Source organism: Mustela lutreola, chromosome 3 (genome assembly GCF_030435805.1).
Source record: "Mustela lutreola isolate mMusLut2 chromosome 3, mMusLut2.pri, whole genome shotgun sequence".
Classification (NCBI taxonomy): domain Eukaryota; kingdom Metazoa; phylum Chordata; class Mammalia; order Carnivora; family Mustelidae; genus Mustela; species Mustela lutreola.
Window position 1 is genome coordinate 168,554,386 of NC_081292.1, and position 17,833 is coordinate 168,572,218.

Below are 17,833 nucleotides of genomic sequence, written 5' to 3' on the forward strand. Positions count from 1 at the left end.
TCCCTGCATGGGATGCTGAAGCCGGTGGTGGAGAACCTCACATGGGTGCCAGGAGGTAACACACCCACGGACCGCGGTTGACCAGCTGGCTGGAGGAGCCTGGGCCCGGGAGGCCCTCCAGGTGTCCGTGCCTGCCCTGGCTTACTGCCCAGTCCCTTACGTCATTTAAGGCACACGTTACCAGATCCAAGAGAACCAACATGCGTGTAAATGGAACGGATTCCTCCTCAAGCACTTTCTTTGTCCTCCTTTTGCTGAGTCCCCCTAAGACAAGGAGCCTTCATCACATTTTGCTTGCGGCCTGCTGGCTGCTGTGGCCCCCCGGGCCGTGAGACAATCTCCGCAGCAAATGTCAGTACGGACATGTCGTGGGATCGTAGGGCTTTATGTTTACTGCCCTGCAAGTGACGAGGGAGCGGACATCCGCCCGTCTGCAGACAGAAGCATCTGGAAGGTGTCACCAAACTGCTAACTGGTGATGTCTGGGTGGTGGCAGTTGGGTGCTTTAATTTTCTGAGTGTGAGGGTAAAGATACTGTGTATTTTGTGTGAGAAAAATGTGATGCTGCTCATAAGGAGAGAGTATTGATAAAGGCATTCTGGAAGGGTTTTCTTTCCTAGTCCTAATCACACATCTGGGGCAGTGTGGTCCAGCGCAAAGACACTTGACAAGCCTCTGTAACTTCCGGACCCAGCCAATCCCCAGCTGGAGCCACAGTCCCTTGCAGTGTCTTGGGGATGAACAAGTGGAGAGATGCTCCTCATGGTCCCGATGCCGTGACCACAGCATGCGTGCGCCCGTTTCCTTCCACACGAGGGAGGTGGCCAGAGCCCAGCGCCTCCCTTCTCTAAGCACCTCTCCTCTATGACTGACCTCGCCTGAGCACACATATCCAATTAGTCGTGACGAATGGCCAACACGCCCTGCCCCCCAAGTCCCCACAAAACCTCCACAGAAGCAGTGTAGACATATTTTCATTTCTTTATTAGAAAGAGGTCTCTACACCATAGCCACCTCTCTCCTGTACTTTACACATTTTTCTTTTTCTCTCCCTCCCCCCCTTAGAATACTGTACAGCTGACACAAAAAATCCCAATGCAGGAAAATACAAACTGGCATATTTAATCAAAACAAAATCATATGAGATAACAAGCAAAGTGAAATGTCTGTCAATGGTTTTAATTACAGTACAAACAACATAAATAAAGCATCATTGAGTCATTGTGAAACAAACTTGCTGAATGAGGTAATAGAAAGACAACCAAAAAAAAAAAAAGAAAAAAAACCCCAAACAAAAAAACCCGAAGAAACCAAACCCATCTCTGGATAAACGCCGGGCCGCTCTTCCATCTTCTATACATCACTATTTACAGAAACAGAAAAATGTGCTGAGAGGTGGGCAGAGAGACTCGGCCTTCCCTGTTCCCTGCAAGAGATGCCTCTTGGTTGCCACCTTTGACCCGCTCAGTCTCCTGTTCAGAAACACATGTGTGGCCCTATAAGAACCCCATTCAAGGTCATGAGCAGGAGTGGGGGACTGTCTGGGAGCAGGAAGCACTCTCAGAACCCAAGTGGCCGTGCCTGGGCCTGGAGTGGCCAACTCCTCCAGTCCTTCCTGGGGCAGCCAGCTCAGCGGTCCCAAGGCTTTGTGCAGTGCCCTTGGTCAAGGCCACACGGCATCCTCCCCAGCACATGGGTGCTCAGACCGGGACAGGGGTTGCAACCTCAAGAGTTTGATATATTTTAGACAAAAGCCCAGCTGGAGAATGGAAACCGAGATGTTTTTCAGGGTTTGGAGAAGGCATGACTTCTAACTTCAAGATGTGTGATGTGCCATAAAGCAGTTTCTAAACATACCCATCACCCATGCACCTTGGAACAGCCTGATTCCCACTCAGGTCCGCCCCTGCGCCCTGGGGCAGGACGGGAAGGGCGTGCTGTGCTCTTGTGAGTGGTCAGTGAGGACTCACTCCCCGCTCTGGCTCCAGCTCACGCACCCTTGGTCCCCTCTGTCCTCCGACCCTCAAGGACCCCAGGTGGGATGAAACTTCCCCCAGGCCACTCAGTGGAATGTCAGCTGATGAGCTGGGTGCAGTGGTCATCAGCTGGGCTGCCCCAGGGTCTTTGAAAGTGGCCTGTCACTCAGGCTTTCGACATCTGGGTGCTAGACCAGGGGTGGAAAGCCCCGCGACATCCTCCATCAAGCCTGGACACTCCCCATCTTACTCATGGGATCACAGACGGTGTGGGCTTCTGTTACTGTTACTCGTGTTTGGGCCAGCTCAGATATTTGCTTCCCAGGCCATCGTGGACACTGCCTGGGGAGATCAGGGCACACTCTGGTTTGGGGGCAGCTGCTCCTCTAACAACTCGTTGTTCGTTTGGAAGATCCCCGAAAGCTCTTACATGTAGTATCGCTTTCTTTCACCTGTGTCTCAAGATGAAGGACAGACACGGGATCCCCACTGATGGTGAATTCTAGATTAGACCTTACTGGACTTTGACAGCAAGTCTCTGTCATATGGCTCCATCCTGACCTTTGGGGGCGTTCTCTGCAGAAGCCACACACCAGGTCCAAATAAAACACAGGCCCTGAGCTGACCTCGTGCACCCCGACGAAGGCAGCTTGCCCTGCACAGACCCCGCAGCTTCTGGGAGCCGGGGAGACACCCAGACAGACCCTAGTTTGTCTGCTTGGCGGGAACGGCTCATGGCGGGTCGATGCTGGGCACACCTGCCTCTGGGCACCAATGGCCCTTTAGGTGGGATGAGGGCCTCGGACGAGGGCGTTTTTACCAAGGAGGAACAAGCTCCAGCACAGACGCGACCATCCACGAGCAGAAGCAGCCCCCCCCCCCCCCCCCCCCAGAAATGAAATGCAGGAAGGAGAGGCTTTCATATCTGCCACCCTGAGCCCTTGCCCTGGGAAGCTCTTCCCCACACTGGTGAAACGGAATGATTTTTAGAACTTGGGTGCTTTAAAAACCGCAAACTGAAAACCAGACTTTGTGGTCTTGCGGAGTCCCATGCTGAGGAGATGTCCTCCGCTTCCCACTCTTGACCCACACGGAGAAGCTGGAACCGGAAAGAAGCGTCAGTCTGTGCTCAAAAAGCAGCAGACATCCAAAACGAAATGGAGAATCCATTAACAAGGACAACCTTTCTTCTAGAAGGGGAAGAGCACCCATGTTTTTGAAATAGGAGTTCTAAGCTGTCACTTCCGGCTTCCAAGGGTCACTTCGGGTTGCAGTGGAAATAAAAGCCTGACGCCATTCCTGTGTACTCGAGGGATGAACCCACTCCCCCTTCTCTCTCCTGCGTAACTGGAAGCAATTCAACAATTTGACTGAAAGGTGACCTAAGATGCTTGAATCAGGAAAGGCCCACCAGGGTGCAGGGTACAGAGCAGCGTGGGGGCCAATCCCCCCACCTCAGGCCAGGTGGGGAGCCAGACCCCTGCCCGTGTGAGCCACACACATGGTGGGCCTGGCCAGGACGCAGCACGGACGGGGCCCACACCGAAGCCTCAATGACCACAGGGCTTCCAGAAGAAAGCCACTTAGGAATTCAAGAAAAAGCAACATTGTTGATAATGGCCCAAAGTGAAAAATCCAAGTCTGGATGCCAAAGGCCCTTATTTAGCTTTTTGGTGAAAGATGAGGGTGAAAATCACTTGAAGACAGGACTTCACAATGTGTGAAGCCCATGTTCGAGGAGGCAGTTAGAAATAAATTATATTTCCTGGGAAAGAAAGATGTGTATCTTCAGCACATTTCTATTTGAATTCCTTCCTGACTGCTTTTCAATTTGTTTGCTTGAAGGACATAAATACAATCCAGGGGAGTTCTAGAAAGTCATGCCGACCTTGTGGGGCGCGTGAGGGATGGAAATAGAGCAGGTGGGGGAGGGGCAAAGAGCCCATGGAGGGGTAATGGATTTGCTTTCCAATTATCTTTGCCTTTTGAGAAGTTCTGGAGCCCGGATCATACTTACTCGTAGAGCCTCTACATTGCTGCAAGACTTCTGAACCTCCCTAGGTGGGAATGTGGATTTCTTATTTCCAGAACATTCTAAATGCCAGGAGGAAGGGATGGCAGAACTGGAGCCGTGGTGACCTGGGTCACCCTGGAGCACAGCTCGGGCTGGGGTCCGGGTGGGACCCAAGGCCGCCCTCGAGGGGAAGTTACATTCACCAGCTGCAGGCACAGGATCAGCCGAACGCCAGCCTCAAGAGGGAGAGCAGCTCTGGCGAGGTGCCTGCTCACCGTGCAAGTGTCTAAGCGACGCACGAGAGGCCCCAAGGCCTCGACCTCTGCCAGCCAGGGTGCTCTTTGGCAAGCTCTGAGGGCCAAGAGTGAACAGCAGCCTCCTGGTGGCTTCTGAATGGTGGGAGGCCTGTCTGAGCCAATGACACAGCACGGCGTCAGAGAGAAGGGGTCACCTTGGGCCTCAAGGGATCTTGGAGAATGCTTGAGAGTTAAGACTCAACCTTTACTTTGCCTCTGGAAAAGCAAAATCAGACCATGAAGATGGGAGGATCAACATCAGGAAGTGAGCACTGGAGCTCACCCCTTGGGGCAGGGGCTCACCGAGAGCCTCGCTCATCCTCTGGCTCGGCCTAGCGAGCATGCCGTCACAGGCTCCCCAGGGCGCGGCTGGAGAAAGCAAGCACCTCCAGCCTGGGGACCCTCTCTATGTGGGTGCGCAGGCTTTGATGCCATCAGCAACTCTGTTCTTCCCGAACACTCCCATTTCCTGAGCTTCCAGCCCCTGGCCGGGTGTCTGGCTGGCAGTGATCACAATGCTTGGAAACCAATGGGTCACTGGATCCTGCAAGGCCACCCCGCCCTACCCCTCAGTTTCACAGCTAAGGAAAGAGCGCCCCAAAGCTGAGGACCTGGCCAGGGTCACCCAGGAGGGGCAGCAAAGCCGGGTGAAGCTGGGTCTGCTCAGCCCTATGACTGTCCTTCTCATCACTGGACCCTGTTCTCCCCTCATGAAGGTCAGTGACTGCGCCCTTGCAGATGGAGAGGATGACTCTGGAAGGGTGCAGAGGTTACAAAACTGGGGAAGACTGGTCCCGAGGCCCGATGGCAGAGGCTGGGTAGGTGGCAAAGGCTAGACAAAACTTCAGAAGACAGGCAGAAGAGCAAGGCCCTGCCTCGGTGCCTGGGGTCATGGGTAGAGAATGGGCTCCTTTTAGGGTTCCGGTCAAGATTAATCCGCAAGAGCTCTTGACAGCCCTGGGATCGGCAAGGACCCCCTGCCTTCCCCTGCTCTCCGGGATAATCACACACAGCGTGCTCTTCCTGGGAGACATAGAACTGTGCCAGCTCATGGGGCCAGAGACTTAAGAACATGTTACTCACCCTCGAGCTGCTCATCTCCTGGGACAACAGGAGACAGAGGGGCCAGGGCCCCATGACTAGGGCTCTGGGCTTGGCGAGCCATCCTCCTACTCAGTTCTGGAAGTCCACTCTCAAGGGATCAGAATCGAGGCTCCTTCCTCTGCAGAGTTTCTGGCCAGATGGAGAAGCTACCCTCCCCGGTGACCACATGCACCTGTGCCTACCCCAGCACGTGGTTTCAAGTTCGGGGAAATTTACTTCTGGCTAGAACATGCTATGGGGATGATGCGGTGCTGTCTTCTCATCACTGTCACTTCACAAAACTTCCATGGGACTAGAAAGTGACAACTCGACCCCCTTGCCGAACTGGTCATTTCTAACACCAGCCCTTGTGGCTTTTTGCTCCCCTCCTCAGTGTTAGCAAGGTTTTGAGATGGGCATGAGAGCACTGTCAGTGAAGAAAGGCCTTTTGGTGTGACACGGAAATACAAGCAGATTAGCCACCAGCCACCTTCTTTTTTTCAAGGAAAACCCCTGAAGCCCACCACTGCCTCCCCTCTGCTGCCAAAACTCAGGTTCAGGAAAGCTGGCTGCCTCCCAGCGCAGATCAACATTGCTCAGAATAGCAGAAGAGGGGTCAAGTTTTCTGAGAAGGGATCAGTGAAGTCCCGGTGTCTGAGAGAGGGAAGGACGCAAAAAACAAACCAAACCAAACCAATGTGGCATTCAGGTCGTGAAAGGCTAAGTGAAAAAAGAAGTCATCTGGGAAAATATTATATTATAAACACATATAATCATATGTACACGCTCATATATATCTCAAAGGGAAGCCTGACAAGGAATTCCGTTTCTTTTCAAAACAAGGCTTCGCTATATGAATAGAGCATTCCTATAGTGGGCGTTAACGACAATGAAATAATTTAAGAATTTCATTTGTGCTGTATCTGCGTTCACTACATCAAGTCTACGCTAGAAGCCAGGCTGTGCAGAGGCAAACGTGTACAGCTGCATCAGAACAGTGATGCGTTCTTCAAAAATAGGCAATGACATTTTTTTTTTCTATTCACATTTAAAATAACTACACAGTGATGAAACACAGAATTAAAAACTGTGGGGGTGGGGTGGGGATGGGAGTAGGATGGGTGGGGATGGGAGTAGGATTAGGGACCTGTTGTCAAGGTTCGCAGCTTCTTGGCTTTCGCACCTGCTGTTCCCGGAGCCCGCTGGCTTCCACGCAATGGAATCAAGGTTACACATATCCATGAAACACTGACCCACATATAAATTCTGTGTAAAGCTTTATTTTTTCCCCCACCTACTTAAATTTTTTTTCTTAAAAGGTGAAAGAAGAGAAAAAACTCTTACAAAATAGGTTCATCACAGAAGAGCAAGAGACCTGCCTGGAGGCTGCGGGCAGATGTGGCTGGGCGGACGTGGCCCTGCTCCTGGGTGACAGCGGACCCAGGGTCACCTGCCAGGGAGACAGCCAGCCCTCTTCTCACTCGGACTTGCTAAAGGGTTCCAGGCACAGCACACCCTTTTAACCTAAGGTGTCGTGATCGGATTTTTTACTCTGTTTGGCCATCACACTGAAGGCAGCTAAGTCCGAAGTCATCCCACACCTCGGAGATGGCAGGTTAGGTGCCAAAATAAAGGAAATGGAGGGTCTGGCCACCCAGTGAAGTGCCAGCAGTGCCCACGAGTCAGCCGGTCATGGCCTGCCTCTGCCCAGCACCCGGGGCGGGGACTCAGAAACTCATCCCTGGCCTGCCCCACGGCCCCCTCCTCTGGGTCGGCAGAAGTGGTATCAGATCTAAACAATGAGAAATCACATGTCTCCCCCTCCTTTCTCTCATAGGCATCTTTTTTTTTTTTCTTTCTCGATTTTAATAAGCAAATTGTACCACCATCATCTTCTGATAGTTTCCTTTTTAAAAAGCTGTCGATCACATTAATGGAAGTGTTTGCTGCTGGGAGTGCTTTCCATGTACAACGATCTGTAACTCTCTTATCTCAACTAGTTGCACGTTATTAGTTCATATCCAGTTCAATTTATAAATTAACAGAGGTGCCATTTATCTGAACAAAAATCAATGCATATTTATGAACTTCTTTTATTCAAATAGATTTTCACAATCTTAGCTACAGACATGACACAGAAGCCTGTGTGACACTCAGCAGTGGCCCGGCAGTGACTCAGACCCATGACATCCACCTTGGCAAAAGGAAGTAAAATCTCTTAGATTTACAAAAAGAAGCCTTTTGTGCCTTTACCAAGTTTACTACATGGCCTCGAAATGTTATTATTAGCTTGAATTCGTGATTTCCTTTCAAATTTCCGACTTAATCTTATTTATTTTTTCCATTTTGTTTTTGCACCAAGGAGACTCCAGTCAAATAATACTCAGCAACCGATTTCCTCTCTTTGGACTGAAAAATTAAACAGATACTAAATTATGACAGTGAATTTAGAAAGGAGGGCTCCAAGGGCTCGAAAGAACATGTCTGGGATAATACGATGCTTCTGAGAAGTATTGCAATCACATCGTGGCAATCATCGAAGCGTGCTGCGTAACTACCTCCCCAGCTAATATGCTTTCTTCTCGGTGATGACTAATCATGTTCTATTAAACAGCGGTAATGCTGGAAGAACCCAACTATGCAAGTGTAATGAAGCCAGTATTCTCCCTGGACAGATTAGCTACAACTGATTTGACACATACCATCATAGGGGCTTCAAACCTGACAAACTCTGCTTGCTTCTGATTTATGCCGTCAAGCTCCTCGGAGAGGAGATGAAATCCGAGTGTTCCGTTGGTAGAGGTGAAGTGTACTGATGTGCTTAACTGCCGGTTAAGGAGAGTTACCCTTCTCCTTTCTCCTTGCCTCCCCTCCCCCTCTCGTCCCTGTCCCTTGTGCCACGCTCCAGGTCTCCAGGCAGGGGCTTGGGGGGGGGGGGGTCCCTTGCTGTGTGCTATCGTCAATAAACCGAGGCCCGCCGGTAGCTCCTGCTTGTCGCTAGGGGAGTTTATGAAAAGGACTCCGTTCGGCAGCCTCCTGGCCTCCTCTTCGCCCCGCAAGGACGGTCAGGTATTGTGATTTCACGTGGGGTGAGGGCAGGTGGGCAGGTGGCAGGCGACCAGCGGGAACAGAGTGGGGACGTGATGGGACTCACGTGTCGTGACTTCCGAGAGAGGGCACAAGGCTGCAGGCGCCCGGGTGCGGCGGGCAGGGGGCGCGCAGTCCTCAGATGATGGTGGGCACCCTCCCGCTGCTGCTGTTCCGGTTATTGTTCTTCCGGGACAGGTTGGGGGTGGCCATGAGCACGAAGCGCTCGTCGGGGCAGCCGTACTGCAGCAGCACGTCGATGCACTCCTGGCTGGAGGCCTGGCGCGCGTAGGCCAGTGCTGTGTTCCCGTGGGCGTCCCGGGCCATGACGTCCACCCCGTACTGTAGAGGCAACAGAGGACTGTTAGGTCACCAGAGGGAGCACAGCTCAGCTCCTGCAGGGACACGGACCCCTGGGATGGGCTACACATGAGCTGGAGGGGAGCCGCATGGCCAGGTGCCACACCTCGCCCCTCTGCGTGCTCTTTGAAAGAAGGTACTTTTTGGGGCGCCTGGGGGGCTCAGTAGGTGAAGCACCAGCCTTTGGCTCAGGTAATGATCCCAGGGTCCTAGGATGGAGCCCTGAGTCAGACTCCCTGCTCAGCGGGGAGTCTGCTTCTCCCTCTGCCTCTGCCTGCTGCTCCCTCTTGCTTGTATGCATGCTCTTTCTCTAATAAATATAATCTTTAAAAAAAATGTGCTATTTATTTTTAAGATTTTATTTGTCAGTGAGGAAGAGCGAATGAGCACAAACAGGGAGAGAGCAGTGGGCAGAGGGAGATGCAGGCTTCCTGCTGAGCAAGGAACCTGATGTGGGGCTCGATCCCAGGACCCTGGGATCATGAACTGAACCGAAGGCAGAGGCTTCACCAACTGAGCCACCCAGATACCCTAATAACGTGCTTTTTACAAGGACAAAAGCACATTGTGTGGCAGACCAAAAATCATTCTCATGTTGCTATTTCTATTCTGACTCTGCAACTGTAAAAACAAAAATAATCACTTCTTGATCTTGGAGGTGATTCCTTTCCATTGTAGGAAACACATATGTAATACACAAGAGCACAGAAAGTCAGCTCCTACCGCACTGCACACTTCAGTCTATTCAGTGGGCAAGTGTTTTCCTCCACGCCGGCCAGGGACCTCTCAGTAGCAGTCTTCCACCGGACCCACAATGGCCAAGCCCGAAGAAAGCTGCCCCCATGGGATGTGGGCTTCTTGGAAGCAGCACCCCACCCCGCGGCCCAGGCACTGCCCTGCTATGCATGTTGTCCCATCCCTGTCCCCATTCAGACTTTATGGCAAATGCTTCCATTGATATTTAAAAAATAATAGATATTTTAAAAATATTTAGATATTTAAAAATAAAATATAAAAAATATAAATAAAATAAAACAAAATAAATTTAGATATTTAAAAAATAGTAGAAGTTAGCCAGAACAGTCCAGAAGAAGCACTTGGCTAAAGTCCTACTGTATTAAACACCAAACTTTGGGTCCAGTATTTTTGTGTCTGGAAAAGGGAAAACCACATAAACTAGCTATGTCCTTGCTTTCCACCCTGCTCTGAAGTAAAGATGCCAGGAGTCTGTCATAAAAGGAACAAGAGGGACACCTCCAGCCACGCTCCACCCAGAGGGGTCACGAGAAACGCGAACTCTGCAGACACCCTGACCCATGGCAGGTGGAGCGTGTCCCGCTCACCTCCTCCCTTTGCTCCCTCAGTCCTCTAGGGGTGTCCTCACGCAAGGGAGCCTGAGAGCCGGGGGCCTCCACACCGAAATCCCCCGTGCCTTGTCCACACTGCTTCCCACCTTGAGACCTGTGACCTTCTGCCCCAACCATGCCTGCAGAGCAGAACATGGTGCCCCCTTCGCGGCACCCAGGCGACCTACCCAAATCAGGAGCTGTGCCAGGACCACGTTCCCCTTCCGGCACGCCAGGTGCAGTGCTGTGCGGCCATCCCCCTCTCCGCAGGTCTCATTCACCTCCTCCCGGGAGCCGTGGGCCAGCAGCAGGATGACGGCCCGCAGGTCTTCGTCGGCGGTGGCCCGCAGCAGGTGCTGGCCCAGGGACAGCTCCGTGCAGGGTAGCGGCGCCAGGAAGAGCTTCTGCTCGTACTTGGCTCGGATCCACCGCTCTTTTTCTTCCCTGCAAGAGCCACCACACGGGTGCGGTCACTGCCAGGAAGGACAACCAAGGCTGAAACGCCTATCTGCTCCAGCACCTAGGTGGTCTGGTGGCCTCAGGGTGGAAGTGCAATAGCAGGAGACAAGTGCCTCCACGGAGCCACAAGAAAGCCCAGACGGGTCCTCCCCCAAGCAGCATCAGCACCACCTGGAAACGTGCTAGAAATGCAGATCCCCAGGCTCTGCCCCAGGCCTCCTTGAATCAGAACCTCTGGGGAAGGGAGTTCTGATGCCTGCAGGTATGCACAGAGGCCCACGGCCTTGAGCTCTCACGTGATTTCTTTTGGTTTTAGCCCAGAAGCCTGAGGAACCACCTTCCTGTCCAAGACTCCACGCATGGCAAGGCAGTCTGGAGGCCCCCTCTACTGTAAGCAATGACAGCTTTTAGTTGGGATTAGAGGACCCAGCTGGAGTTCAGGGCCAGGGGACAGGATGGCCAGGGGGCTACCTGACCCGGTGTGATCTTGAACTCTTAGCCCCTAACTTGGAGCCTGGGAAGGGAGTGTGTGAACTCCCTGGGGGTCTCCCGGTGCTTCGGTTAAGGAACATCTTGTTACAGACCCACGTGTAAAACCACAGAGACCCCAATGGAGAGGTCTGAAGTGGAGAGTGTCAAGGTGTTAGAGGGCCCAGCCCGGGAGACAAGGCAGGGGGCCCAAGGCCAGAGCTGAGCTAGGGGTGCAGGAGGGGATGATACAAGGAGGAGAGGGGAAGGGCCTGGGGTCACAGATGCAACGAGCTGCAGGGGAGTCCCTCCCCCAGGAGCTCTGGTCTTCTGGGAACTTGGTTGTGGGGGGTGGGGAGCTGGGATCCAAATACGACAGGATGCTGCCTATGACATCTGGAAGGAGGGCTGAGCATAAGAGGGCGGGGGGAGAATGGGAAGAGAAAGTAGAGAGAAAAAGGAAGAAACCAACTGCAAGGTGTGTACATGGGTCTTGGTTTCTCAAAACAGGGTGCGAGAGACACTTTTCAGCGTCATGACCCTGCAGCCTTGCCTGGGGCAAAGAGGAAATGCTGGAGACTAAAGGGGGATTTCACAAGCAGCTCTGGAGGTGGGGGAGTCTGGGGGGGGGGTGCCAGTCTTGGGGGGTGGCGAGCATGCAGGGTGGGCGCAGCCAGGGTGCAGCTAGCTGGACAGATGCTTTTCTATGAGGACGATGAGAGATGAAAGGACAGCCGTGCAGAGCAGAGTGACTTAACACACTGCTTCACCGCTGCCCCCTCCTACAACCCAGCATTTCCTCCCAGAGAAGGATCAGGGTACATAGCTACACACCACACAGAGAATGACTTAGGACCTCCGTGATACTCTAGAAAGAAAACTCATTAACCCTGACATTTTTTCTCCCGAAGTACAGAAGAAAGGCCTTGTGTACACCTTTTACCCATGTTTACATTGCTCCTAGTGATCTAGTGTCGGGTTAGCCCTAATCTGTTTTTAAATACTTAGGCAAACAAATTCTTCCAGGAGTAAATCTGGATTAGTTTTGCTTCACTTCCTGGTACATGTGAGTGACCCCAGAGTGACCCCCGACCCTTTTCATGCGGAGATTTCCAGGACAAACACTCCGCTACAGCTGAAAACCCACCACACACCCCACCCGGGATGCAGCCTGGAACCCAGTCCCTACTTGGGACAAAATACAAGCACAAAAAGCTCTGGGCAGGAGAAAGAAAGAAGGCTGCAAACAAATCATGTCTCTCATGGTATTAAAAAAAAAACCCTTATTTAAAATGTATTTAACATACGTTGGTGCATTTCATAAATCACCAAAGAAAAGAACCAAACGTGAATGCAATGAAAAGGGACAGTGGTGAAGGATGTGTCCAGATTTTCAAGCTTCAATTTGCTAACTCTCGTTTTTGGGGGTAGGCATTAAAATCAGAGCTGTTTTATTCTGCTCTGGTGGATTTTAATGCACATTGCCAAATCACCCAGGGATAAAACAGAGAACTGAACACGGTAACTATCATCCTCACTATAATTATCCAATTCTCTTTTTAATATTTGGATGCCCCAGGCGAAGATTGAGGATAGCCTGCAGCTTCTGAGTCCTGTCCAGCAGCCAGCATGTTCTCCCGGGGAAGTGAGGGTGACTTTTTGGTTGGGGGTCGGGTCACCCCCACAAACAGGTTTTTCTGGGTTCACGGAAATCAACATGTGTGTCAACAACTGACCTGTTTATTAAACTGTTCCTTACATTTCAAAGTCGGTGCTCTTCATGTCACAAACGTGGGTCCAGATTTTAGGGGGCTGAACAGTATTTTGGGAGCTTCTTCAGGAGAAAGACTGTAATGTTATGATATGAAATTAGGAACAAGGTCTTGGAGAGGGTTCCTGCAAGGGAAGGCCCAAGGCCTGAGCTCTTCTCAGCTGGTCCACCTGCAACCCTGCAGAGCTGGAGGGAGGTGACTGATCCCAACAGGGCTTCTGAACCTCCACCAACTCAGAGACAGAGAACAGGCTTGCTACGGGGGCTGTCCCCAAAGGACTACTGCAAGGACTTCGTGGGGACTGCCTCTTCTAGCAACACTCCACCTGGTGCCCCTAGAGCTGTCTTAACGTGTGGCTTTTGTCGTGGGGGGACCTAGGGCTCTTCATCAAGACTTCTTTCCATGCTGGCTCCTGCACCCTAAGGACCGCAGGGTGTCAGTGTTCTAATTCCAGGAGGGGCCAGAAAGCTAAGGGAGGCCACTGGGCTTCATGCTTGCCCCAGGCGCACACATTCCAGCTGGTAGGAGCAGAGAGCACTGACAAGGGCACGTGGGTCTTGCTAATTCAAGAAGCCCTATTCATGCGCAAGCACTTGCCTTTATCCTGAACCCATGTCCCCTGGTCACCACGCACCCTGGCAACCGAGGGGGTAACCTTCACCCTTTGTGCTTTCCATAGTGGTCAAGGGCAGGAAGAAAGAACTGCCGAGGGCTACAAGACCCTGGTTTTTGGCCATGGAGACATGGCATCTGTGTGCCTGCTTGGTTCCTCCTCCTTGTGGTGTCGACTGCCACACCTTCAGGGACCCCTTGGGCCCTGTCTTCCTCATCTTCAAAGTGGGCACAGTGACATCTACAGCAGGCAGGGTAGTCTCGGGGTCAAGGTGACCATGTTTGGAGGGCGGGCTGGCCATGGGCACTGTCATGATGGAATCGAATGGCGTCTCTAATGACGCACCACTGCTCTCGAGCACCTGTGACCTCACCTGTGGGGGTGACGTGTGGGACAAAGAGGGGTCCATGGCACAGGGGTTCATGGAGGTCAAACGCCTGCTGGATGCTTTAGGTTTCTAAGTCCAGGCTGTCAATGCCCTGGGGAGGGCAAGGTGAGGGCCCTAGGCCAGGGGCCCTGACAAACCCACTGACACCCTGTGGATCCCCCCACACCCTAACATGGGGCAGAGGGGCTCGGGACACTGGGCGAGGGGTGCCTGGCTAGTACGAAGGACGCTGTGGCTGTCATCTGGGGCCAAGTGAGGTTAGCCCCAGCCCATAGCCCTGAGATGTCTGACGTCTTCCCGGGTGCTACGGCCTGAACTGTGTGCCCCCAAATGCATATACTGAAGTCCTAACCCAGATGTGTCTGCATTTGGAGACCAGGCCTCTAAGGAGGTCACTGGGGTTCAGTAAGATCATACTCCCCTACTCCAGTGGGGCTGGTGTCCTTTAAAGATGAGGAAGAGACACAAGAAAGAGCTCTCACCGGAAAACAACCCTGGCCATCCTGACCTTGACTTTGCGGCCCCCCGAGCTGTGAGAAAATACATCTCTGTTGTTATAGCCACCTGCTCTGTGGCCTTCTGTTCAGGCAGCCCAGGCTAACGCCCTGGATGACCATGGCCTCCATCACTGTCATCTGGCTCCTGTGCCCACAGTTACCACGTGAAAGATGGACACTCTGCTAATGACTCCTTTGCTACAAGAATATTCTGTCTAAAACCATTTATCCCAAGAAACCAGGACGCCAAAGCACAAATACGCTAATTGTTACTCTGATGTCCCAATCTTACTTTTGGGATCCCCCGCTTGTCTTGGCCAAGCCTTTCATTCTCCCCAAGGAAGGCCAGTTCAAGAGCAACGTAGCTGGCAGTAGATCACTTCACCTCATTCCAATCCCCCGGAGGCCCGCGGCTCACAGTCTCCGTTAGCTAATGAGCTAAAAAATGACTTATTGGCATGGCCGGCCGTCAGCAGAAAAGAAGCAGGCCCGGCTCCTCATTTGAGCCCCGTGCTGACACACCTTTAAATAAATCAACTGCACAGGAGTGAGAGAAAATGAGAGAACGGGCAACTCATCAGAAGAGAGACACTAACCCAATCCCCAAAAATAAAAAGAAAAGATACAACTGGAGGCGTAACACTTTCCTCTCTTCCTGCCTGAAATGAAACCCCTTTCTGAGGGGGCCTGCTATGTCCTCCTGTCTGGGGGCCAGGAAACTGCCCGGTACACGAGCGCAGCCGTGGGCAGGCCAGGTACTGAGCCCAGGATCTGGGGATCAGAGGACAGGGGGAGCCATGGTCCCCGGAGCCATGTGGGGTCTGCCAGGCTAAATCAGGATGGGCTCTGGTCCGGTGGCCCAACAGACAAGGTATTGCCATACTTGACCTTGATGTGGCCAAGGTTCCAGGTGCCTCTCTAAAGATGTCCCCAGGACACGTTGCCCCTGCAGCCTGCCTCTGTAGTGCCTGGCGGACGGAAACAGCCGCCCACACCAGTGAGGGCTACCGGGCGCAGCAGAAAAGGGACCGCCCCCAAGTCCCGGGAGCACTGGGGCGGTGAGGGTAAGGGTGAGGATGAGGATGATGACGACAGAAACCGGCTTTCTGGAGAATTCCCAGTCATGCCAGGCTCATGTTACATGTTTTCACAAAAGAGCTACATATCAAGCATTGAGCAAAATGCACATGTGATGGCAGAGTCATTTTGAGAAATCATGACAAAAAGGAAAGGCTGTTTCCTGAAAAGCTTCGGGGAAAAATGAGATGGGTCAGTTTTGTCCCAAGTTTCAGAAGAGGGGGAAGGGTGGCTGGGCTGTGAAGACCCAGGGAGCCCAGAGTCATCCCGGCAGGACAGGCTGTGGCAAGGCTCCCACACCAGGCCAGGCCTTCAAGATGGGCTTGAGGCACCCGCTCGGGCCGGGACCTTGGTTGGGCCGTAGCCCATCTCTGTGGCCTGGACAGGGACCGGGTGCAGCGGGCAGAAGGGCTTTCCAGCCTGCACGGGCCCTGTGAGCGAGCCAGATGCTCGTGCCATCTCACTAGTGTGGCACCAGTCACTCCTGGGACCTGTGAATAAATGCTGGGTGACGTACAGGCGGCCACGGGGGCAGCTATCTCGGTGGATGACAGAATCCAGGCCAGAGTCAAGAAAAGATGGCCAACAAGGGGGCAGGGCAAGGGACAGAAATAAGCACTTAGGCTTGCGGAACAAAACGCGGAGGGTCAGGGCAGTGGGGTCTGCGGTCAGGACCCAGGGCTGGGGACACTCAACATGTGTGGGCTACACTAGGCTCCATCTGGGGTTATGGGATCCAGTCGTGGAGTGAGGGCCACTGTACCAGGTGCTGGCAGACCCCTGCATTGTTCAGCTCTGGGGCAGACAACGAAGGTCACTGACAAGCCAGAGGAGAGTGGGATGGAAGTGTCTAGAAGCGAAGAAGGCCGGCAGGGCAAGACACGGATGGTGCTGTTGAGTATGATAAGAAAGACATCGACTGTGAAGGTCACCCGTCCTTGGTAATGGCAGGGGTGTCCTTGGAAGGGTTGGGTATCCCCAGCACCCGGAGTCACCCAGTACCAGGCTGGCACCTTTTCAGCCCCGTGAGTAGAAGTACTGCTGTGGGGGGCGTCCTGTCTGAATCCCCTGGGGTGCCTCCCTCCACTGCCGTGCAACAAGCCCTGAGCCCCTCACCGTCTCTCTACCATTGTTTACAAGCCTGCGTGAGCCAGGCTTTCGGTAATTGGCCTGTGCACACGTGATTGTACACCAGGCAAGAATCACAACTCAAATGGCTTGACTCTGTCACCCAGACCAGGAGTGCGACCGTGCAGGTCACAGCTGCTGTGTGCTATAAGTACCTCTGATGTGTCAGCCGTTGGGTTGAGCTTTACATAAATTATCTGGTTTCACTCTGATGACACCTGGTGACGTACGTGGGTCTTACCTTGTTTTAAAAGGGAAAAAGGTGAGCCACAGAGCAGTGAAGACAGCTGCTCTGGGTCCCCCACCTGTGAGGGCCAAGCAGCTGACCCAGGGGTCACTGCCTGAGCGCCTCCTCCGGGCCCCGCTGCCTCTCAAATGAGGAAAACTGATCCCAGGTCAGTGCCTGGGCAGCAGGCTTCCGGCTGGGCCTCTCTTTGGCCATCTCAACACCCACTCCCTCTCCTCAGGGAAGGGGTAGGTAACGAGTCATGTCACCCAACGGGGCAGCGTGAGCCACACGCTGGTGTCTAAGTGTCATTGAAGTAAACGGTGAGTTCTGCTCAGCTCCTCTAGACGCCCCACACCTAGGCCCGGTGTGCAGCTGCCACACGCAGCAGGCGGCTGGGGCCCTGGACGGTCGGTGCACATGATCTAGAACATTCTCTCTGCTGCTTGCAAAGTGCCCTTCTAGACAAGCTGTCCTTTCTTTCCTCCCATTTTTTTCCTGTACCAAAACTATTTGCCATTAAAAATTTAGAACGAAGAGAAAGGAAACCACAGAGAGGTGAGAAGAGTGAGTGCAAAGCCAACATCACAGACACCAGGACCCATGAGAGAAGTGCGGTGAGGTGAGCAACACTGGGCGGCAGGGCCCCCAGCAGCTGTGTCCCAGAGGGGTCGTCGGTCACCGTCAGCGAGGAGCAGAGTGCAGAGCAGGTCTCACAGGCCCGTGGGGGGACCCGGAGAGCGAGGAAGAGCCAGGCTAGCCACCGTCCTCAGAGAGCATTCTCTTGAGGCGGTGCCCCTGTCTGATCCTGACGCAGCCACATGTAACTGCCATCAGCTGCACTTTAAGTCTGGCAGGGGGGGCTCAGCAGGCTGCCAAGGGGGAATGAGGTTAATGGGTTGGATTCCCAGAAAAGGCAGTTTTTAGCAAATAATGTCGAAGCTTCTGATTGGCTCTCGGCACTGTTCTGCGGCACTCCAGGAGGCGAGTCACGTGGGGCACAGACACCTGCGTGGTGACCAGCTTACCGTGTTGGGTCCTCG

At 53.1% G+C, this 17,833-nt stretch overlaps 1 protein-coding gene across 7 annotated transcripts in view; it reads right to left on the reverse strand.

Annotated features, from left to right (window-relative positions):
• Window positions 1-7,446: 7,446 nt before the first annotated feature.
• The window catches only part of AGAP1 (ArfGAP with GTPase domain, ankyrin repeat and PH domain 1), a 505,804-nt gene continuing 495,417 nt past the window's right edge, over window positions 7,447-17,833 (reverse strand). For all 7 annotated transcript variants that reach the window (XM_059167640.1, XM_059167642.1, XM_059167641.1 and 4 more), the window contains 2 exons: window positions 10,351-10,606; window positions 7,447-8,798 (listed from right to left, as the gene is read on the reverse strand). In XM_059167640.1, coding sequence (XP_059023623.1) covers window positions 8,595-8,798; window positions 10,351-10,606 — 460 coding nt within the window. In that variant the 3' untranslated portion in view covers window positions 7,447-8,594. The remainder of the gene's footprint in view (window positions 8,799-10,350; window positions 10,607-17,833) is intronic.